The sequence below is a fragment of the Cynoglossus semilaevis genome, chromosome 12 (assembly GCF_000523025.1).
Source record: "Cynoglossus semilaevis isolate Cse_v1.0 chromosome 12, Cse_v1.0, whole genome shotgun sequence".
Lineage (NCBI taxonomy): Eukaryota > Metazoa > Chordata > Actinopteri > Pleuronectiformes > Cynoglossidae > Cynoglossus > Cynoglossus semilaevis.
Genome location: NC_024318.1, coordinates 11,226,790 through 11,250,807, shown reverse-complemented (window position 1 = coordinate 11,250,807; position 24,018 = coordinate 11,226,790). Strand labels below are relative to the sequence as shown.

Genomic DNA, 24,018 nt, shown 5'->3' with positions numbered 1-24,018 from the left:
CTGTCAAACTTAATTTTGGCTCATGAGCCATACGGCTTATTTAGATGTGAAGTACACTGGACCAGTGCAACCATAACATCATGATCTTAAATAACAATAAGTACATGTTTATTTTCCTCTTGTTCTACTGCAAAGTATTATTAGAAAATATTATTTTAATGATATATTATTTGACAAAACATCACAAACATAAAGTGCAATTTTTCAAACTTCATCAAGCGGGCCATATTGAGCCCCTGAGCGGGCCGGTTTTGGCCCACATGCCGTAGGTTTGACGCCTGCGCCACACCATTGACTTTAGCTACTGCAAAGAGACTTGCCATCTTCAGTTTTTTCTAGACTTTGCTATGGTTGGATGCACCAGCAAGGGTGGTGAGGTGGAGTAAAGGACGGTGGTTTAAGGATTTTTGATGAGACGTTTGCTGTTGCATCAGTACTTCTAATTGGCTGCGTCTGAGTGGTCCATCACTGACAGAAATCGAAAGGCTTCTTAAAGTGCAAATGGATTTTTCACTAAATTAGGTAGACAACAAGAACACGGTACTCGTTCAACTAAGATAAAACTATTAATTATTTAATTATCAATTAAATTAAAATGCAGCTAGCCAAAAAAGCTTTACCTACGGTATACTGATACATCATGTGCTTCTAGCTTGAAAAGCTCTTATTTCCGGTAGCACTTGAAGGCAGCAGTCGCGTTTGCAGAACTCGTGTTGAGAGAGCGGACCGAGTCACCACCAACATGAGTGCGGATAAGTTAAGCATGTTCATCCCGTTCACATAGCAGTTACCCCCGGTCTGCCTGTCAGAAACTGCCTGTCATTGTCACAGCACATGCTTGTTGGGTGAGTCTCCTGTCACGACCCGGTTTTAGCCTTCATCACCTTCGCTGCTCTCACTTGTTGAAAGAAACAACACTGAATGTATGGTGGCCGTCTCCGTTGTCCACTGAGCCACCATGTAGAGTCACTCCGTTGAGGAGAATAGGGTTTTGTCTCTCAGGGCATGAGTTGATTCCCTACTGTGGTGTTCACAGGTTTCCACAGGAACCAAATGGAGCTGGAAGACCAATGGTGGAGAGGACAGCTGGCCACAGATATTTACCAGGTGCTAAGATTTAAAGTGAGTTGGGCCAAAATAAAAGGTGGGATTGCTCGTATTGTTTGTTGTTATAATTCGTGGTGAACATCAAGTTATTGGAGCTCCAACTCAGTCCAGACCTGGGACTGCAGTGATGTCACTTAGTGTTGATGTTAATGTGAATATTATATATTGTGATTTGTTTTTTAATGAATCCACAACCAACAACCTTTGGAATTTAAGTTTAAGAAAAGACTAAGAAATGACTAAAAAAGGCTGAAATTCAGTCGTTTCTTTCAGTCATCTAAAGTTTAATATCAAAACATAAGGTTTTGAGTTCGTTTACTGTTGGCTAATGTAAAAACATTAGCCAAAACAAACACCCAACATTGTCCCACATTTTGCACAAGGTTTTAACAGAACTTCATGATGTCAGTTTTGTAAGCTATAATCCCATTTAGTGGAAAATAGACCCTTTGGATTGATAAACTGTTGGAGGACTCCCAGTCCTAGAATTCAACACATTTAATAATGTTTATGTTTTCACCTCTACAATGATTACGTTTCAACTTGTTCTGTTACAGGAGCTTAAGTTGCCCACCTATAAGGGCCATTCCCCTCAGTTGAATTTGAGGCGATACTATACAGACCTCATAGCAGTCATCAGCAACCACTTCAGGCTGTGTCCTACTGCCAGACACCTGGCTGTCTACCTACTGGATCTCTTCATGGACCGCTATGATGTCACAGAGCAGCAGCTTGCCGTTGTCTCACTCTCTTGTCTTCTCCTAGCCAGTACGTTTGAAACCACAGTTTCCTACTACTGTAGTTTGCCATGCGTTTGTCACGCTAAAGATATGTCTTTTTGTAGGTAAGTTTGAAGAAAGGGAAGATCGTGTTCCAAAGCTGGAGACACTGAACAGCTTGGGCTGCATAAGTACTATGAACCTGGTCCTGACCAAACAGAGTTTACTGCACATGGAGCTGCTGTTGTTAGAAACTTTCCAGTGGAACCTGTACCTGCCCACAGCGGCTCATTTCATCGAATACTGCCTGTCTATTGCTGTTCATGAAGGAGACCTTCACGATGGCTGGCCTTTGACCTGCCTAGAAAAATCCAAAATATATTTGGCCAAATATGCAGAATATTTCCTGGAGGTTTCCCTTCAAGGTAGGTGGATGGCATGGCTTGATGTGGTGCTCTTGGTGACACTTTATAATGGCTGAATTTTTACCAACACAGACACATGAACCAGTGACAAACCACATATTTATTTTACACACTTTCAGGTCTTTTTTTAAAAATGTTTTTTTAAAAGAAAACACACCGTTCTGTGTCCGACCACCCTTTCCCTTCCTCACCCATTTGTTCGTCCAGCATAGTTTCTTGATGTGGTGATTGATTGCTTTTCTTGTCTTCCCCCAGACCATGTGTTTTTGTGTTTTGCTCCCTCTCTATTGGCTGCTGCGTGTGTTTCTGCCTCCCGCCTCGTCCTCCACCTGTCCCCTACGTGGCCACCACAGCTGCAGTGCCTCACAGGCTACACATGGGAAAACCTTGTTCCATGTGCTGAGAAGCTACTCATGTATGTATAAATCAGTAGCTTAGAAAAGCTAAATGCTGCACGTTCTCAACAGCTAATCTCAATGTTTGTAGTTCTTGTTGTTTGATGCATTTGTTGACTCTGTTTTTCATGCATTTACAAGGCAGTGATCTTGCATGTTATTTTTTTTTTCCCACGAACAGCCCAAAATAACTGACCCACTTAACCATTTGTCTTCATTAGGTCATATATCTATCTATGGCTACGCTGTGCTTTCAATAGCAATATGATTTGTACGTGCAAAATGTAAAGACAAAACTCTCTTTGCAATTTTAAATCACAACATGAATCTCAATTCATTTTTTGTAACTAACTGGTGAAAACCTTTACAGGCTAAATACACAAATATAGTCATTATTAAACAATTATTAAACAATGCAACTCATTAACCAGAGCAATTTTCAGGATGATATTTTCACCTGAAAAAATGACTGCACCAATGCCACATTAACATATGAATTTCTCTGAAAACATCATGTTACATATCTACAAAAGAGCATGCTGGGTTTTATCCTGTACCACTGAATATCTTTACTGTACAGTTATTTTTCCATGTGATTTGTTTCACAGCGCACATGACAGTGATGTCAAAGAGGCAAACAAGCAGAAGTCTCAGCAGCAGCAGCAGCAGATGGGGTTCCACAGTTCAGGCCAGACAGGCACTGTGACCCAGTACTTGCAGCGGTCCAGTGCACAGTTTTCCCAACAAGCCAACCACAGGCCGAGCACCTACCTCAATCACTCAAGTTCCACTGGCCTGCAGCCTTCCAACAACATCCAGCACCCCTCTGCCTCACTCGATCCAAAGTCCAACATTGCCAACAGGGCTTACCAAGTCAACATGCACTACTCCTGCGCTGCCCCATATTTTGAAAAATGATGGATTATGGCCATTCATAGTCTAGAGGGGAAAGGAAAATTTATTTTCTGTGTTTTTATTTTAAATAGACTTGGTAGAGTTGAGTGGCGCAATAGAGAATGTATGGATGGCTGTAAGGTGGTGCAGCACTTTACCATTACTTTATGTGTAAACCCAGTGCAATATGCATTCTGTGGAGAGCCTGCATGAAAATTAGATATTTTTCCCTAGAAGTTTCTGAGACCTGAAAAGAGTGTTTGCTGACAGGTGACTAGAGGCAGAGTGCCGACACTGCGCTGACTATTGTTACTGTATGCTAAAACTACAGACCAAATGTCGTGTAATTAACTGAGCCAAGAAGCTCAGGAGTATTGAACCCGTTTGCGTTGGTTCTCAAGTTTTCAGGGTCTTTTCTATTTGAGTAAAGGTCAGGATTTATGTTTGTGCCTTAAAACTTTTGCGTTGATGAGCGTCAATTGTGTAACAAGGAAAGGATATACTCTGCGATGTCACAATTTATTTGCGGAATAAATTGTTGCTGTTCTGTACACAGTTTATTTTGGTCAGTGCTGTGCACTTTCACAATATTTGTTTTAAATAAAATACAAAAATGTGTGAGTTGTGTTGAGAGTTTATTGTCCAGAAATGGTACAGACAATGCCTTGATAGGTTTGGGTACTGTACGTGTCTTTTTTAATTCATTTTTTATAACCTGATGTTAAATATGCCTCATGGGATTTATTTTTAAATAGTTGTAATTATTATGATGTATTTTGGCTAACAGTTAGCCACTATCTTCTTTAACTTTTAGACTTCTCTTGAATAATTGTCATTTATTTAATTGTATTATTTACAGAAACACTCAGCTCTGTTGTTTCATTTTTCGGCTGTTTGTGGTTAATTTGAAACGTATCTGTCTGGGTTTTAGTTTTATTGTCTGTATAAATATTTATCGTTTTTATGAATAACTAGTTTTATTGTCTGTATAAATATTTATCTTTTTATGAATAACTTTATCTTTGAGTCTGCAGACTGGTTACCTACCACATAGAATGAAAGTCCTTGGGAGCTAAGGGTTTTCATTTCCCGTTTAGTTACTTGCTTTAAGTACAGGGAATGTACGTAGATGAGGGGGGAAATAAAGCAACTGTTGACATTTTTTCATTAATGTGAGTACTACTTTTTTATGATCTATTGATTTAATAGATCATATCATCTTAAATCTAGTTGTATCAGGGCAGACATACAATATCGCTTTGGTTATGTATCGCTTTGTTCTCGGAGAACCACACCTGTAATACTTCCTTCAAACAGCAACGTAACTCCTTGTGCAATATGAGATTCATGCAATACACAGTATACAGTACGTGGCAACGTTAGCAGCCTGTGGCGGGTGACAAAGACAATCTACACCTGTAGAGGGCAGTGTGCAGCAGATTACTGTAAAGACTTACCGTTACAGAGTTGACGTGTCTTGTGTGCATATTAAAAATATCTTTACTAGAAGTTTCACGTCAGACAAAACCAAAACAATGTCACCAATATGTAGCTGTATCATGTGCTTCCCGGGGGTTAGTGTGTTTTCGTTTATTATTATCATATTCATGGTTATTTTATAGTATAGTATCTGTGCTAACCTTCTTTTGGCTGTTTTTACATAAATGTTTTTTAATGTATTTTTCACCTTATTTTTTGCTGATTTTCAGCTATGCCAGATGACAAGATATTTTGCTTTTTTTGCTAATTCTATCAATTAGTTTTAACAATCTATTATTTGCTGTTAGATATTTATAACATTTATGTACATTTTTCTTTAGAAAATAATAATAAATTGCTAACTCTTAGTTTTCCCTGCTCATCTATGGCCATTAATATATAAACTAAGTTGTACAAATTGGACAAAATTAAGGCCAAAATAGGATATTTCACAAGCCTTACAGCTAATGTGTAATGCTGCAATGGACAATTGAAAAAGTTGAACACACCATACCATAATGACCACATTTGCATTTAAAGCGTTCAGAATTTACCTGATGCAGCTGTAAGATACCTTATCCTGATGGAACAGGTTAGTCTGAGATGACTGACACACCCAGATTATTATCATTGGATTAAACCTGGACATGGAACGTTGAGGACAAAAGGGAATGAATTTATTCATATGTTTATGTTAGTCACAATATACCCTCCCTCCATTCTGGTGTTTTAAAAGTTTATAAAGAATATTTTATATTTTGCATTATTAAAGACTATTTTTTTATTATATTTTATTTTGACTTCCAGATACAATGATGTAGTTCTCCTTTGAAAGACGGGGGTGAGTCAGTATGAAAATGGCATTGAAATTTCAAAAGTAGTCAAATGAGTGGGAGAGGCCTGATATGTGAAACAATACACTGCAAAATACTGTTTAGAATTACAGTATTCTCTGGCTGTATCTCCTCAATAATGTTTTTAGTAAGAACAATCTGTACTTGATTGGTTGTTTTTGTTTTTTTGTTTTTCAACTGCACACACTGGAATAAAATATGTCTATAACAATGCAACCTACATTTTTAATCATTATTTATCTACACACATTTACAATATAAAACTACACACAGTACTTTCCCAGTATTTAACTTTGTTAAATATAACAAAATCAGTTTTGTTATATTTAATAATACTTGTTTAATGTGAATCTATCAGAAAAACTTGAGAATCCTATACACATATTATTGTCATGAAATAAAATTACTGTGATATAAATGTTTGCCCAAATGATTTCTCAAGCTGTGAAGCCTTGCGCCTATTGTTACATAATAATGTTAATGTTACGTAATAATGTTTCATAATCAGAATCCTGCATGTAGGCAGGCAGGAGTTCTTATTATAAAATAACATAATTTCACATTATATATATGCATCTGGTTCGCAAATTTATGAAAAGTAAAACATCCCAGGGTAAAAACAGTTGAATAATCAGACTATCCTTGGGATCATATATGTAGCAAGAATCCTGCTTTTGGATAATCTTCTGGAACTACTGCATCTAAAATAGTATCTGTTTTTGGTACAGAGGTCTTGCTCAGTATTGTTGTGATTATGCAGATGGACTATCCAAAAAGCAGCCCTAACACTAATACTCTGGCTAGTTTATAAAGGGCGATCCTGTGTATAATGAGTGTTTCTGGGAGATAAGAAATAAAGTTCCAATACTGAGATAACATAATGCATGATTTCATTTTGCATGCTGTCAAGACTGGACTACAAGTTTGTGAGATGGCAGCGACATATCTGTTGCTGATAAGTTAATTTTCTACATTCTTGCCCTAGTGTTGCATTTCCAGAACCTCAGTTAGCTCAGAGGTCAATTAAATCAACTATTACAAGAAAATACCAAGAAATGTAACTCATCTTATTATCTAAAAAATTGATATGCCAAATAGAAAATGACAATTAATCATGTGGGTTTGTCACATAAACTTCACCAAAGAAGGTGTGAAAAAACAATATGTGGTCTAAAAGATAAAATTGTCTGGTTGTCCCATTTGCAGTCTGGATCTATTCTGTATTGAAAACAGAACACAGACTATTGAGGTACTTATTCTTGCTGTATTTAATGTGGCAAAATTTAGGGAAGTCTATTTCTAAATCAATGCCTTGTTCTATGAGTTAAGTTTGCAGGCACAGAAATATTTGTAGAAACCACACTCACACTCAAGACATTGACCTCTATTTAATGATATATAAAGTGTTGTTATTGATCTATCAATTTCTCTGTCTAAAAATATGCTTCCCATTTCATTATAAACAAACGTTTTTGCATTTTGAAAGGAAAGAGAATTCAAAAATGATGCCCCTTTTCCTTTAGTCCAACCGTTTCCTCCTTTTAACACGCTTTCTGATTGGTCCTCCTCGGCGCTTGTAGCCAATCAGCTTCCGCCTGCCATGGAGGAAGGAATAAATGCAAGATGGCTCCTCGTATAAAAACAGTCTTCTGGGTTGCCCCCAACGTGCAACCTAATAACTCTTTACATTTGATCAGGTTAAAATATTTATCGGCCAGTGCTTCTGAAGGGTAGCTCGAGCTTTACGTTGATGTGCGTATGACACTCGGCAGTCTTTGTGTGGAGGAGATAGCGAAGAAGAGAGAGGGAGACATTTGAAGCCATGAAGTGACGGTGAATCCGCTCTCTTCGGCAGTAGACAGGAGTTAGTGTGGTCAGGCTGAGAAAAGCCTGGGCCTCGGCTAGTTAGCCGTAGCTGCTAACTGGCTAATGATTTGCTCCAGTGCTCCAGCTAACTGGGAACGATACAAAGGATAAAAAAGGGAATATTCTTAACCAACTACTCCGGTTTGAATGCGGGACGTAATCGGCCCCAAAGTGTTAAACGATGGCTGTGTCAAGGTGAGTCAGATATGGGAAAAATTGACACTTGGCGAACCGGTTAAAGCTTGTTATTTTATAGCTTTCCATTTGGTGAAGACTGGAAAGGCCGGCTAACAAAAGCAAGCAGTAAAACGTTACCAATAACCAAGCAATTATTTTCAACAATCGGGGCATAAATATTAATATATGGTCATGTTAACCGTGAGTACGACAGAGGTATAACTATTTTAAAGTATTTACAGTCCCTCGTGATGCGTGTTATCATCGTCACTTATAAATTTAGTGACAGGTTTTCAAAAGTAATAGATATGTTTTTATGTGTGTATCTGTTTCATTGGATGCAGTGAATGAGTTGTACGTTTTTCATATTGTCCAGGCGAAAGTTGTCATTGTTATGATTGGTCCACGTGGTATTACTTTGCAAAGTGAATTTACGATCAATTTCTACCTGCACATCTCTAATCCACTCCACGATGTATAATTAGACTGCTAATGACTTTAGAGGCGAGGTGAGACTCATTAGTGTAAGTTTACTTTGGTGCGAAGCCCGACAAATGATATATAATGCATTGTTTATTAACCGTTAAGCAAGCGGCTGAGAATGTGTTTAATTATATTACACCTAGGACTTATAGACACACATAGAAATGTAAGTATATTTAAGATATGCTTAATATGAGAATAGATCAAGTTCAGTGCTATCCCTATGCTTTCTTTGCTCTCAAGCTTGTATTAGAATGTACTGATAACAAAGCTACACAACACTTGTTTCAAAAAAATAAACAAGTAATTAAAAGCATCAAGAAAATAATCATTAAAAGTAATGCATTTTCTTCTGACATGCTAAACATTACAAATGAAGTTTATGGTAAATAATAATTTAATAATAATACATTTCTTTTTTCTTTAAAGAGTAACCATTATGCGTGTATCTATGGTTTAGTATTGTCCATCTTTTACTGACCTTGCTTCATTTCTCATCTTTGTTGTAGACTTGATCGTTTGTTCATCCTACTTGACACTGGGACAACACCAGTTACCAGGAAAGCAGCGGCTCAGCAACTTGGAGAAGTGGTCAAACTCCACCCACATGAACTGAATAATCTTCTCTCAAAAGTATGTTTTTGATCACTTCTTGTTCCAACCACCTGTGAAATATGGGGAAACACCTTAACAAAGCGAAGAAAAACAAGAAACATTAGCTTTTGATTTTGTCATTTGCTATCCCAGTATAGTTTGAGTTATATTTTCTTTACTTATTCTCATTAAAAGGTCTTGGCGTACTTGAGGAGTCCCAACTGGGACACTAGAATAGCAGCAGGTCAAGCTGTAGAGGCCATTGTGCAAAATATTCCTGTGTGGAATCCAACTCCTAGACCCAAAGAAGGTGAGTAGAGAGATGTGTTTAATACAATTTGAACTCACATGTTGTTTTGTAATTATTAACATCATGACCCTACAACAATGTAGTGAGTGCTCTGCCCTTAAATTATGACATCCTTTTTCCTTTAGAGTCTTGTGCAGAATTATCTCCAGAGGACTCCTCGAGTGATCGGTTGACTTTTTATCATTTTGACATTTCCCGTCTGCTTAAACATGGGGCATCCCTGCTGGGATCTGCTGGGGCTGAGTATGAGCTGCAGGATGACAAAGCAGGTTTGTACTACTTTTTTGTATATTTGTTTGTGAAATCTGCTGTCATATTTTATCAAACACAAACATACAATAGGTCCTGGCACCCTTGGAGTTGCATATATTATTGTATACTGGTTATTTAGCAACTGCTGATCTGATTTGAATCTCTTAAAAAAAGTTAATGACAACTTTGTTGTTTACGAAGCCCTTCCTGAATGACTGTGTTCCATCTTTCTAGCTGAGATGGACCCTAAGGAGCGTCTTGCTCACCAAAGGAAGCTTCTTCAGAAGAAGTTGGGTCTGAACATTGGTGCTGCCATGGGAATGGACACAGAGGAATTGTTCAATGATGAGGACCTGGATGACACCTCTCAATCCAGTGGATTTAAAGCGCATGGAAGCAAAGCACTAGCTGGATTTGGCTCCCATAACCACGTGGTATGTATGTTGTGAAATATACTCTATTGTAAAAGACAAAAGTCTATTACCACTGTCTCTGGTAGCAGCTAGAAGAAAATCTGCAGTAAGAAATTTAGGTTTGCAGTTACTACGGCCTGTCGGTACTGATTCAACCAGCAGGATTTGGGCAAATACAAGAGAGGCAGCCAGTTTTTTCAATTGTGTAGGCTGTTGCTATGGAGCTGTAGAGTAAAACATAGAACATGTTTTGTTCTTGTAAACTCTCTAGAAGCACACTGTACTGGATTTAGAACATGGATGATATAAAACATTTGATTTTTAGTCATGTTTGAGTCAGACATCCAGTAATGTAGCAAAATAGTTTTATTTATTTATTTATTTACATTAATTATTTCAGATTAATCATGAGCTTTTTTCTTTTCAGCCAATGCAAGCTGCTGAGCTGATTGACTCAGAGTTCCGACCAGGCATGAGTAATCGTCAAAAGAACAAGGCTAAGAGGATGGCTAAACTAGTAGCCAAACAAAGATCTAGAGATGTGGACACGAATGAGAAGAGGTATGAGAACTCACACTTTACACCAACAGCATACCTGATTATGACTGGATTTTTTTTTTTTTTCTAGTGCCTAGATAGCAACCAAAGAACTTTCATTAGAGAGTTCCAAAAATGTTGCAGGCAATATTTACTATGTCTACACTTAAACCCCTGTCACTCTGACATACCTGTTGTTGTTTTTTATATTAAATCTGTTGATTTAAATAGAAAAGTGGTACCAATGTGTATTTGTCTCATTTTAGTAATGAAAGTACCGAGGGTGAACCTGAAGAGAAAAGGAGGAAAACCACAAATGTCGTTATCGACCAACCAGCAACAGAGCATAAAGTCTTAATTGACAATGTTGCAGACAACTCCACTCTTTTAGATGAGGTAAGTAATCAAATCATGCCAATAACTTGTTCATTTGTAGTTTTCAGTAATGTCATTGCTAGACCTGATTCATTTATGTTTTTCCATTTGCTCTAATAGAAAAAAGTGAAATGTACAGGATCAATTAAAATAGATCTAGATGAAGCACAGCCCAGACAACACTTTACCCAACCAAAGCTGCAGTTGTGACTTTTGATAAAGCTGGGAGGAGAAAGTGACTTTCAATTGATTGAAGGATCTAACCCTCACTGTTCATCTGATTACCTAGCCTTTTTATTTCTGACAAAAGTAACTTCATGTGCCTGTAAAGTAGACTCTTATTAGTAATGTTATTTATTTAGCTTTAACTCAGTTTGTCATCCACTGTAATTTTCCTTATTTTTAACAGACAAGACTCTGACACAATAAAGACTGCATAAGCAAAGTTACCTTGTCATCATTACACTGCAGTCTTTTTGGAAAAAAAAAAAAAAAAACACCCAAGGTGCCAATACATGGCAAATTCTACAAAAGTGTTCTTTGTTTTCCTCTTTCTCAGATAAATGAGTGGCCTCTGGAGAGCTTTTGTGAGGAGCTCTGCAATGACCTTTTTAACCCTTCGTGGGAGGTAAAACAAAGTTTGTTTTATTCATGTTCATTTAATGTGTTTTAAATACTGCCCATTTTACACAATAACGTATTAACAGAAACGTTTACATTTTTCTATTTAATGGTTCTCAGGTTCGTCATGGGGCTGGAACAGGTCTTCGAGAAATCCTCAAGGCTCACGGAGCCGGGGGTGGAAAGTTGGTTGGAAGCACTGCGGAACAGGTAAATGTATTGTTGCCTTCAGGTTGTTCACCTTGTGTGAGGTTAGAAATATAATTACATCTCCTGTGTTTTACTGTTTAGTTGCTGCGACAGCATCAAGAGTGGATTGAGGACGTGGTCATTCGGCTCCTCTGTGTCTTTGCTCTGGATCGCTTTGGGGATTTTGTTTCTGATGAAGTAGGTGTTTTGGAACCTTCTAGTTTCAACCATTAACACCTCTTTGTGATACATTAGCCTAACTGCACATCAGTTTTTGAAAGATGTAGATGAAAAATTGTATTTCATTGGCTTTCATATAATTCATATTTATGATGTCATACTGTACTGCGCTGTTGTGTCCCATATTGTGCATGTGTAATTTAAGGTTATAGAAAGTCAAGGTGCAACAAAAGTGGAAAATTAAGCTTCTTGTTTGTAATAATAATGCCATTAAATGGAAATCAAACCCATGACTGCCCTCTGTCCAGGTGGTGGCTCCTGTCAGGGAAACTTGTGCCCAAACTCTTGGTGTTGCCCTTCGTCACATGAGTGAAACTGGTGTTTCAATGACAGTGGATGTCTTGCTTAAGCTGCTTAAAGAGGACCAGTGGGAGGTCCGTCATGGAGGCCTGCTGGGAATCAAGTACGCCTTGGCTGTCCGACAGGTACCATCTGTTATTTCTGTTCGCATAATGAGATGTTTAATGTGCACAGAAGGCCAAGTGCATTGCACTTGATTTGTATATGGTTATGATGGTGGTGCATGAATTAAGGGCTTTTTTTGCTGTTAATTGTGACTTCATTTTTGAATTGCTGTTCATAAGTCTTTACTGTCCACTGGTTTCCAGGACCTGATATCCGTCTTGCTACCTCGGGTGTTGCCTGCCATTACTGTAGGCCTACAGGACCTCGATGATGATGTCAGAGCTGTGGCCGCAGCAGCTCTCATCCCTGTGGTGGAAGGTTTAGTACAACTACTTCCCAGTAAGGTCAGATAGCCAAAATAAATGTCCTGTTTTGACTGAAGTTGTCACCTTCATTTTTTTCCACACTGACCTTGCTGCAGTCTTATAGACCTGTATAAAATGTTATGTCTCCCAGGTGCCTTTTATAGTGAACACACTCTGGGATGCTCTGTTAGACCTGGATGACCTTACTGCTTCCACCAACAGCATCATGACATTGCTGTCCTCATTGCTCACGTATCCGCAGGTTCGACAGTGCAGGTAGGTCTTCAAAGTAATGTCTGCCCAATGCTTGTTTGTCTCATAATACAGTATACTTTGTTTGAACTTGGTTAGTTTTGTTTCAGTATGAACTGCACACACTCTTATACACAAAGACCATGGGCCTCATTTATTAAACACTGTGTAAAATATGTCCTTGATTTCTGCAGGATAAATATTTAGATTTTTAGAACCACAAAACCAACATTACCATATTTTTTCCCAACACCTATGGCTGAAGTTTGCCTCTTGAACTAGTCATACTAAGAAATCATGCCCCAGATTCCCCCTGTTCTTAGATTCACCTACAGCGCTGTTATTTCTCTACCTCTGGCTGACTAGGTTAGATTGTGTAAAGCTTTTTAAACTTCATGGGTTTGTGGAAAACTGTCATTTTTTTTATGGGTTGCTTTTGTGTTACATACAATTAAATGTCTTTGTGCATCTGCATTTTGCCCATTCTGAGATCATAACCTATCCATCTGTATTTACAGCATATTCCTGTCTCCTTCCAGCACGCAGGAGTCTTTAACAGTCCTTGTTCCCCGGGTCTGGCCGTTCTTGAGACACACAATATCATCAGTTAGACGTGCAGCGCTGCAAACCCTCTACACCCTGCTTTCTAAAGATGACCAGGTACATGTGACATAGAGCAAGCATTAAAATGTAAAACCCTTCTCCATATAGGTATTTTTCAAGGACCTGAGTTTACGGACACTATTCTTGCGTGGACTTGTCAATTACAAACATTTTGTTTTCTGGTAATGTGAACATTTATGTATTTCTAACAGAGCTGTGCATTGTGGATTAACCCCATCCTTCAAGATATGCTCCGACACATTTTCCAGTCCTGCATACTGGAGAGCAATGAGGAAATCCTTGAGCTGATTCAGAAGGTTGTGTGATTTCTCACAGTTTGAACTCTATTGACTCTTGAGTCCTTTGTGTCCAAGTTTCCTTTTTAGTGTTATAATGTCCTTTTGGTTTCTGTTCAGGTGTGGACAGAACTGCTCAGTCAGCCTCCTCAGCAGTACGTGGTTGCTGCCAGTTGTCCGTGGATGGGTGCATGGCTCTGTCTCATGATGCAGGCCTCACACATCCCCATAGACCTCAACATGCTGCTGGAAGTGAAAGCACGCTCAAAGGTATTACTTTGTCTTCACCACTAGATTAATTGTAGTATTTTTTTTAATTTTTTTTTTTAAGTCTTACATGTACAAAAGGATTTTAATTGTTAGGATGGTAAAAGTAATGCCAATTTCACTAGTAACCTACATTATACATATGATATTTTTTATATATATATATATAGATAGAGTAAACTAAATGAGGTGTGGCTAACTTCAACTTGGCAGGAACCACCAGTTGACCTCATTCATGTTATACAGATCTGGAAATTGTGCTCATTTAATTTAAATGTGTTAATTATGTTCACGTAACAATAAGGCTGGATCAAAGGCACGTCAAGGAGGCAACCAGGTGAAGGAAACGGTCCAGGAATATATAGCAGGTGCAGAAACCGTTACAGAAGATCCAGGGACAAGAGATTATGCAGTTGTCCGAGCTCGTCTAATGGCTGCCAAGTAAGTCCACCAAAGAAATGTTCAATTCTTTTTGGTTTTATGTAAGAAAATAACTTAAGTGACTTAAATTTATTTAATGCTTGAGTCTGATTGTGCTTCTCTGCCCTTCTTATTTTCTATTATTTAGGCTGCTGGGGTCTTTATGTAGGTGTATTTGTGACCCTCAGCTAAATGCTGCATCCCAGGAGATCCGACCAGCTGAGTCGTTAGGTCAGCTCCTGCTGTTCCACCTCAACTCCAAGTCCGCCCTACAGCGCATAGCTGTGTCTCTGGTGCTGTGCGAGTGGGCTGCGTTACAGAAGGTGAAAAGTTTAAGCTTTGATTTTTCTCGTTATGTAAATCTCTTTTGAATTACCATTTTTCAAATGTGGTTTAAGGCTGAAATAGTCTTGTTTACCTTTTAAATCTCTAACCTGTCCTCTCTGTCAGGACTGTCAGGTGGTGTCGTCCATGGTGCAGCCTCGACTCCTGGCCATTCTGTCCGAGCAGTTGTACTATGATGAGATTGCCATTCCCTTCACACGTATGCAGAATGAGTGCAAGCAGCTTATTGCGCTGCTCGCTGACGCCCAGATAGATGTTCAAGAGCGTCTCAATTGTAATGTTTTTACTATAGACCAAGCCAATGAACTGGTATGTAAATCATCTCACGAAGTCTACTTCCCTCAATGTCCTCAGCTAGTTTTTACAGCTCCTAAGGGTAAAAATGTTCTCTCATTTTAACCAATCACTTTCTCCATTCCCTTGTTCCCTAGGTAACCACAATTTTTAGTGAGTCAACAGCAGGCTTGAATGTGAAGTCTAAACAATGGCAGGCCCTGGACAGTAAACGGCAGCAGGCTCAGGCAACAGTGACAGAAACAAGTGCAGAGTGGCAACAGCTTCATCTGCGCGTCCACATGTTCACAGCCTGCGCCGTGATCAACCTGCAAGTCCTTCCTGATAAACTCAACCCTCTGGTCCGACCCTTAATGGAGGTCATTAAGAAAGAGGAGAACACTCTGATTCAGGGTTATGCTGCTGCTTTTATTGCCAAACTGCTGCAGCAGTGCACAGGACGTTCTCCCTGCCCTAACCCTAAAATCATCAAAAATCTTTGTGCTTCAGCCTGTGTGGACTCTTTAGTCACACCTTCATCTGCTTCTCCCGTGTCTCCCACACAGGAAAATGCAAAAGGCAAGATGTTTAAAAACTTATTAGATTATTAAAACTTATCTGTGATTTAAATTACCCTTACTTAAGCTCATTTTATTGAAGTTTCTTTTTAACATAGACACTTAATGATAATATTTCTAAACTACAGAAAAAAAAAAAATCTCCAGTGATGTAGCTTGTTGCGTAGTCTTTACTTTAATGACCTGATCTGTTTTTTGTGTTAATCAAAGTTTCTATTTTTTTTATACTAACAGCTGTGGGGCTGGAGAAAGATGGCATGAATCACATGGTTAACAAAACCCGTGGAATTATCACACTGTACCGTCACCAGAAAGCAGCTTTTGCCATCACCAGTAAAAGGGGACCAGTACCTAAAGCCCCAAAAGCCCCCACCCAAGAATATCCTCCAGGCAGCTCCATCACTACTGACAATGACGAGGTAGAGATGGTTACTGAGTGATTTTCCTCTCACATTTAACTCGTGTTTTACCACATTTTGTCCAATTCTTATATTATGTTTATTTTTAGAGCAGGAAGCCGTTTCTTATTCAAAGACGAGGGGGAGAATTCTCCCTGACAACTGTTGCCAGGCACTTTGGTGCAGAGCTCATCAAATCTCTACCATACCTCTGGGACAACACGGTGGGGCCACTGAGAGCCGTGGTGACTGAAAATCACTCGATTGGTATGAAGACTGAGTTAATTATGAGTTAAATCTTTCATAGATTCAGAGGTTGTTGCCTCCAAACGCATTTCGTAACAGTGAAATTGGGCAAGTCATACATACTGTATAAACACCCTAAAGCTTTTAAATGGTGCTAAATCCTGCTGACTACTGCATTTGACATGGCACCATGATGCAGCCATTGTTGATGCAACAGTTTTATTTTACTGAGCCTTTGTTTTGATGTACAATTAACCTACAGAATATTGGTGTATATATACTGTAGCTGTGGTTTAAATACGATTTTGCAACCTTGCTTAGAGATACTCATTGAGTCATTTTTGTTTTAGATAGGAAGATCCAGTTGGAACGAGGAGATGCTGCGGCCCAGGAACTGGTGAACTCCCTGCAGGTTTTGGAAGTCATTGCCGGGGCAATGGCATCTGAACTCAAGCCTCTGGTATGATTGGCAGGACACTACTCTCTCCCTCATTTACAGAAATAGTTTCAAACGTTTTGCTACAGCAGTACTAAATAATAAGAGCGTCTTGAAAAGGCTTCAGTGAATGGAAAAAAATTGATAAAGGTTTTCTGTGTTTCTCTCCAGGTATTGGAGCACCTGCCACATCTGTTCACCTGCCTGCAGCATCCATACACATCTGTGCGTCACATGGCTGCACGTTGTGTGGGTGTGTTAAGTAAACTGGCAATGCTAGAGACCATGAACAGTTTCCTTGAGCGTGTGCTTCCCTGGTTAGCTGCTATTGATGACTGCACCAAACAGGAAGGAGCCATCGAGGCATTAGCCTGTATCCATTTACTGTCTTAATGAAGCTAATTACAGAAGTACATTGGAAAACAATACTGCTGTAATGCAGTTTTAACTGTATTATTTCATTAAGTCACTTCTGTATAAAGATTTTCTTTGACTAGTGGCACTAGGTGTCATGGAGCAGCTGGATGTGGACATTGTACCATACATCGTGCTGCTGGTTGTACCAGTGTTGGGCCGCATGAGTGACCCCAGTGATACCATTCGTTTCATGGCCACGCAGTGCTTTGCTACACTCATCCGTCTGCTGCCGCTCGAGGTAAATGCTCACAATTTAAACACTTTTTTGAGTGTATATGACAGTTCAGTTGCTAACTGTATGGCCACAGTTATCGGTGTTTTTATTTATTAATTGTGTGTTTGATTATTGACCCAGGCAGGCATACCAGACCCTCCCGCCATGTCTGCTGACCTCATTCGCCAGAAAGCCAGGGAACGCCAGTTTCTTGAACAATTGTTGGATGGGAGAAAGTTGGAAAACTACAAGATTCCTTTGCCTATAAAGGCTGAACTCAGGAAGTATCAGCAGGTGTGTGTGTGCCATAATCACTTTTTTTCAGCTATTGAAAACTGTACTTTTGCTTAAACCATTACTATTTAAATTGAGAAATATAGATGAATACAAATCAAAGATCATTTTATGTCCTCAACAGTGTGAAACTAGTTCCTCTACACACAAATTGGCTGCACATTTGTTTTAATACGCAGTGTGGTATCAGCCTGGCCAGTGACAGATTGTCATATTTTGCAGGATGGAGTGAACTGGCTGGCTTTCCTTAACAAATACAAGCTTCATGGAATCCTGTGTGATGACATGGGTCTCGGAAAGACCCTGCAGTCCATCTGCATTCTGGCAGGGGATCACTACCTCAGGTAAACTTCTTATTCAGAAAGTTCAGAATAATTTAATGCATTGAGAACACTAATTGCCAGTTTGGAGAACCAAGTAGATTTTGTTTAATATATTCTGACATCTGGAAAAAAATCAGGCTTTAATTTTTCACCCACTCTGAGACAGGACAACGTGTGTGATTCTCAGAACCCTTCCCTTCACTCCACCCATACTTCCAGTCCTACTTTAATGAGGATTCAGAATTTGCATTACTTGTACACAAAACCTAACCACAGCTGCACATTCATTATGTCTTACGCGCTCGTCTTAGGTGCTGTGTTCAACTTCTGAATATGATTTTTGTTCTATTTTACAGATCTCAGAAATATGCCAAGACTAAAGCTGCCGATTGCAGCCCAATGCCCTCTCTGGTGGTGTGTCCTCCCACACTGACTGGTCATTGGATTGATGAGGTCTGCAAATTCTGCAGCAGAGAGTACCTTAATCCGCTGCACTACACTGGGCCTCCCACAGAGAGAATGCGGTGAGTGTTCATCAGTTGACTGCATTTGGATGATTTGTGTAATGTTTGAGTTTTTGGCATTGATGTTTAGCCTAGAGGTTAAACATTTATATTTTTATAAGAAAGGCTTTATTTACATCCTGGGAATGTCGATGAATTCCAACCTTATTACTCATCTTTTCAGGTTGCAACACCAGGTGAAGAAACACAATCTTATAGTAGCCTCTTATGATGTTGTACGAAACGACATTGACTTTTTTAAGTGAGTATTTAATACATACGTTAACATTGGCTATCACGTTGGATGTGTTAGTGTCTCGGGTAATTCAAATATTTTTGGTTAATTTTCCAGAAATATCAAGTTCAATTATTGTATTCTTGATGAGGGTCACGTGATCAAAAATGGGAAAACCAAACTTTCTAAGGCAATTAAACAGTTGGCTGCCAATTTTCGAGTAATCCTCTCAGGAACACCTATTCAGGTGAGGTGCTATCTTAGATTTTTTTATTTTATCATACTTCCTTTGTATGTTTACAATTAAAATCCTATTTATTTTTCTCCCTAGAACAATGTTCTGGAGCTCTGGTCATTGTTTGACTTCCTCATGCCAGGATTCCTGGGAACAGAACGGCAGTTTGCTGCACGCTACGGTAAACCAATCTTGGCCAGTCGTGATGCCAAAAGTTCCTCACGGGAACAGGAGGCCGGTATGTCTGCATTTTTTTTTCTCAGTATTATTTTTCTTTCATTTTTAATATGTACATTGACCTGAAAGTATTTGTGAATACCATTTATATCGATTTAACAGTCAACATTTCTTTCCTGCAGGCGTTTTGGCAATGGAGGCCTTACATCGACAAGTACTACCTTTTCTTCTGAGGAGGATGAAGGAAGATGTTCTGCAGGATCTTCCTCCTAAAATCATTCAAGATTATTATTGCAACCTAAGTCCTTTACAGGTAAAGTGTAAACATTTTTTACAGGATTTTAACATCTCAAAGACATCACAAAGACAGTAACATAACAACTTGGCCTGTTCTCAACACCCACAGATTCAGCTGTATGAGGACTTTGCCAAGTCTCGAGCCAAAGCCAGTGTGGAGGATACCATCAATGTAGCCTCCACAGAAGAGGAGGAAAAACCCAAGTTGAAAGCTACAGGCCACGTCTTTCAGGTGACGATTTTTACACTAATTCTGTAATACTACGGGGTTCTTTCTGTATTTTTTGTTTTTTATACTTCAGTCAGCAACATGTGTAAATTTGGGTGACCGTTCATTTGGAATTGGTTCTGCTGTTTTGTTAACGCTCAAAATGTGTTAAATTTACTGGGCCTTTAATTTGTTATATCTCTTATCTCTTTTTCCTTCCTTTTCCAGGCCCTACAGTATCTGCGCAAGCTGTGCAACCACCCCAGCTTAGTCCTGACTCAACAGCATCCCGAGTACAAACGCATTATTGAGCAACTTGCAGGTCAAAACTCAAACTTGAGAGACCTGCAGCATGCCCCCAAACTCTCTGCTCTGAAACAGGTGACTACTCTGTTCAGCTCACTTTATCTGTCACAAAAAAGTTTTTTATGAAATCAGAATGTCTGATTTTTTATATTTCTGCTTTTCTAGTTACTGTTGGACTGTGGTCTCGGAGGCGGAGCAGGATCCGAAGGTGGCACCGAGGCGGTGGTCGCCCAGCACCGTGTTCTCATTTTCTGTCAGCTGAAGAGCATGTTGGACATTGTGGAGCATGACCTGCTAAAACCCAAATTGCCTTCAGTCACCTACCTGAGGCTGGATGGCAGTGTACCAGCTGGCCAGCGCCACTCCATTGTTTCCAGGTCCTTCATTTATTTAAATTTTTTTTTTTTTTTTTTAAATAAACTGATCAAAATCCTTCCACAGAAGTTAAATTAAAGTATAACTAACATTCAACCTTTTCTGTAATGCAGGTTTAACAATGATCCATCCATTGACGTACTGCTGCTGACCACCCATGTCGGTGGTCTTGGTCTGAACCTGACTGGTGCAGATACTGTGGTGTTTGTGGAACATGACTGGAACCCTATGAGGGACCTACAAGCTATGGACCGAGCCCATAGGATAGGACAGGTACTGTGTCCAAACAAAAACTAGGTTCTCAGCATGATAATGGAGTCTTTGATGACTTTAAAAATGCACGTCACTCTGAGGTCTAGATGCCTCTGTATCTGCACAGTCATCGTCTTTCCTTGATCCATTATTTGCTTTAAACCCTATACCATCAGATTGTGTGACATTTCTGCTTTTGTATGAAACCAGTGGTGTGGAAAACTACATCAATTTAAATTGTAAGTGAGGTGTGGCTGTGTCACACAGTGATCTTTTCTTTTTGTTGGTCATTGTCTTTGTGCAGAAACGTGTGGTGAACGTGTACAGACTGATCACACGGGGAACGCTGGAGGAGAAGATAATGGGTCTTCAAAAGTTCAAGATGAGCATCGCCAACACCATCATTAGTCAAGAGAATGCCAGTCTGCAGAGCATGGGCACAGACCAGGTCCTCAACCTTTTCACACTGGACAAGGTGAGACTCAAATTACTATTTGAGTATTTAATGTACATTGAAACCCTGGGTGTTTTTTGTCCTGATTACTGTCAAGATTCTTAACGCTGTATACAATTAACCATCTATGAATCATGCCCAGTACCAAGTTTGTCCTTCTCAATTTTGTGTAATCTAAAAAAATAATGGCATTTGCAAATATTAGCATTCTTTTTAACAGTCAAGACAAGCTGGTGTGGGACTATCATCTTCAAAGTCATGAAATCATTATACTTTTATTTATATACCTTTCCACCTTGTGATTGGCTAATAGTTTTTTGATGAATCATCTCATAGTAGTTTTGAGATGGATTTAAATAGTTAGCATGTTGATGCAGCTTTTCTCAACCAATTAACCTCTACTGGCTTTTTTTTTTAACGTGACTATTTTAGGATCAGAAAGGAGACAAAGGTGATCAAACACCATCAACCTCAGGGAAGGCCTCCATGAAGACGGTGCTGGACGGTCTGGGAGAGTTATGGGACCAGCAGCAGTACGACACAGAGTACAGTCTGGACAGCTTCATGAGCTCTCTGCAGTAATTATCCTCATGTCCTGGCCAAGCAGGACCTGGTCAGAGAACATGATGACATCAGACTGCTGCACTTATTATCTCCACTTTCCTTAAAGAAAAAAAACAAACAAACACAGAAAGCTAATAATGTGTCCCATGTAGATAATGGTAACAATTAGCTGTCCCACGCAGATCATAGCAACAGTCAGCTGTCCCAAACCAATAATTAAAGCACGCTTACAAAGAGAACTCATGCCTAGTTTTCCAGAGTGGAGAGCTTTACTGCAGTAGTGATGAAACATTTACTGAACTAAACATAGATGTGACACACTTTGTAAATCGAGACAAACATCAGGTTTTTAACAAACCTGCCCAGTTATGAAGTACCTTCAGTGTTAAAGTAGTAAACAGTTTCACCATTTCTCTTTGGTGATGGTTTTGCTTTTACAGTTCCTAGTGTACGTAACTGTACAGTCTCGGCGTCATGTCACCTTCTGATGTTTCGTTGCCAGACCACACAGTGTTAACTCAGACTTCAGACATTAACTACCGTTGCTCCTCCTACCAATTCTCCTCCTTTTTCCTCCTGTTATCACAAAGTCTTGAAGCTCCGCTGCAGCCGGGTGCTCCTGTCGACACATCTGTTCCTCCCAGGGACACAAACATCTATGATGAAAGAGAATCGGGTGTGGAGGCACGATGTGCAGGAGAAACCGTGTGGTGGATTTTACAACAAGCTGTTACTCTACAGGAGAACTCTGATCCTCCATGTGGCGCTGTTCTTTTTACTCTCATTACGAGAAGCTGTTCACTTGACCTGTGGCCACGGAAATGCTGTGGTGGAGAACTTATTGTACGATGTCCAGTGTAACAGCAGCCTGCGGGAGTGCTGCACATGAAGCAGAAGTTTCATTTTCAATCTCTCATGTCACAAGTATTTTAAAATAGGAGAAAAAAAACTTGTACATATTTCTGTAATTGCTGCTTTTTGTTAATGATTGTAGAATTTGAATAAATTCTACTACTATTTGAATTTTAGTATTTTTCCTTGTGTATCAGCGACGGCCTGTAGATGGTGCCATCGAACGTTCAGCAATATTGACGTACAAACTCCAATCCTGGAAATTAAACTTTTTCTAAACAGAAGAGTAAGGTGGGTGAAATTCCTGCAGTGATCATTCATCAGTGTCTAATCAATAACTTGAATCTTGGAGTGGCGACCATTGGTTATACAGCATTTTATACAGTGAAGTTGGCTTAGTATTTCAAATGGGACTGCAGGCAGTAATGACGTGTTGACTCCTACTTAACTAAAAACTTAATTTCATCATAAACCAAGTATTCTGATGTCATGTGTGTATATATAATTCACATAATTTATATTGCTTACCTACCCACATTTATACACTTATACTACAATATAAATATAAAGAAGGAAGGAAAGTGAACTACTTGTCATTGTGACACAGCACACCACTGCACACAACAAAATGTGACCTGCTTTTAACCCATCACCAAAGTGTACAGTGGGCAGCTTTAAGTGTCCGGGGAGTAGTGTGTGGGGACGGTGCCATGCTCTGAGCACCTCAGTGGTAACTTGGCAGCTGGAGGACTCAAACCTGAAGCCTTCCAGAACCAAGTCCACTTCCTTAACCACTAAGCCACCTCAAAGGGCTGGCAAATGAAAAACATTTTATCTGATTAATCACAGGGTAGCTCAAGTACACAAAATATTGCATCCTTCATTTAACAACATCAAAATGGAGAAACTGTCGTGAAAATCAAAGTACACCCCATGATTCCAGCTTGTAAAACCATCTTTAGCAGTAATGACAGACATGTTCTGTGTGAAGTTTTTTCACATCATTTTGAAGGAATTTCAATCAACTTACTCAACACATAGATTAAAGTTTCAATCACGTTAATCACACGGCAGCTATGGATTATACATAATTGACCATGATCAATCATAGCTAGTTAAGGGAAATCCTCAGTCATCATTTTCTGTATATTGATGAAACACCTGCTGTTTTAATTTGGTGACTTGTCCAAATAATTAAGCAATGATAATTTCTGCCATACAGTTGTCGGATTTAAATAATTACTATATATCCTCATTTGTAGAAAAGGTTGAGAGTTGCAACTCGCCATTGTCTGCAACAATATTGATCAGTCTGACTGGAAGTTGAAGCCACCGTTGGAAGTAACAACATAACAACAAGGGTATTGACTATTTATTTTTAGATGGTAATGAATGTGCTACAACTAAATTCCTTCACTCAATTCCTCAGTTCCTTCCCATTTCTTGTATGACTTTCCCCTCTTCATGAAACCTCTAGGCTAAATGTCAGCATTTCTGTACATGCAAAACTTCTGGCAAGAGATTTTTTAGTAAATAAGAATATTAGACCTTATGTAGC

General features: G+C 39.2%; 2 protein-coding genes across 5 annotated transcripts; both read left to right on the top strand.

Annotated features, from left to right (window-relative positions):
* Window positions 1-438: 438 nt before the first annotated feature.
* On the top strand, window positions 439-4,147 carry ccnj (cyclin J). 2 transcript variants are annotated; one of them, XM_017037146.2, is made up of 6 exons: window positions 439-845; window positions 1,037-1,107; window positions 1,665-1,875; window positions 1,952-2,251; window positions 2,507-2,666; window positions 3,255-4,147. In XM_017037146.2, the coding sequence occupies exons 2-6, from the start codon at window positions 1,054-1,056 to the stop codon at window positions 3,562-3,564; spliced, it is 1,035 nt and encodes a 344-aa protein (XP_016892635.1). In that variant the 5' UTR covers window positions 439-845; window positions 1,037-1,053; the 3' UTR covers window positions 3,565-4,147. The 2 variants fall into 2 exon arrangements, with proteins under 2 accessions (XP_016892635.1, XP_008320370.1); XM_008322148.3 differs by having other exon boundaries at window positions 444-845; window positions 1,037-1,122.
* A 3,335-nt stretch (window positions 4,148-7,482) lies between these two features.
* btaf1 (BTAF1 RNA polymerase II, B-TFIID transcription factor-associated) lies at window positions 7,483-22,631 on the top strand. Of its 3 annotated transcripts, none has more exons than XM_008322147.3 (38): window positions 7,483-7,934; window positions 8,909-9,032; window positions 9,189-9,303; window positions 9,429-9,572; window positions 9,790-9,989; window positions 10,396-10,529; window positions 10,772-10,901; window positions 11,440-11,508; window positions 11,622-11,711; window positions 11,793-11,888; window positions 12,179-12,355; window positions 12,539-12,679; window positions 12,792-12,916; window positions 13,432-13,552; window positions 13,708-13,812; window positions 13,912-14,061; window positions 14,363-14,499; window positions 14,627-14,801; window positions 14,929-15,132; window positions 15,255-15,675; window positions 15,909-16,093; window positions 16,183-16,339; window positions 16,669-16,778; window positions 16,926-17,127; window positions 17,261-17,409; window positions 17,527-17,679; window positions 17,902-18,023; window positions 18,359-18,526; window positions 18,690-18,767; window positions 18,858-18,987; window positions 19,072-19,213; window positions 19,335-19,465; window positions 19,559-19,681; window positions 19,886-20,038; window positions 20,129-20,340; window positions 20,452-20,611; window positions 20,895-21,065; window positions 21,477-22,631. In XM_008322147.3, exons 1-38 carry the CDS (start codon window positions 7,921-7,923, stop codon window positions 21,624-21,626), a joined length of 5,568 nt encoding a protein of 1,855 aa, XP_008320369.1. In that variant the 5' UTR covers window positions 7,483-7,920; the 3' UTR covers window positions 21,627-22,631. The 3 variants fall into 3 exon arrangements, with proteins under 3 accessions (XP_008320369.1, XP_008320368.1, XP_008320366.1); XM_008322146.3 differs by having other exon boundaries at window positions 13,411-13,552; window positions 14,938-15,132; XM_008322144.3 differs by having other exon boundaries at window positions 13,411-13,552.
* The last annotated feature ends 1,387 nt before the right edge of the window (window positions 22,632-24,018 follow it).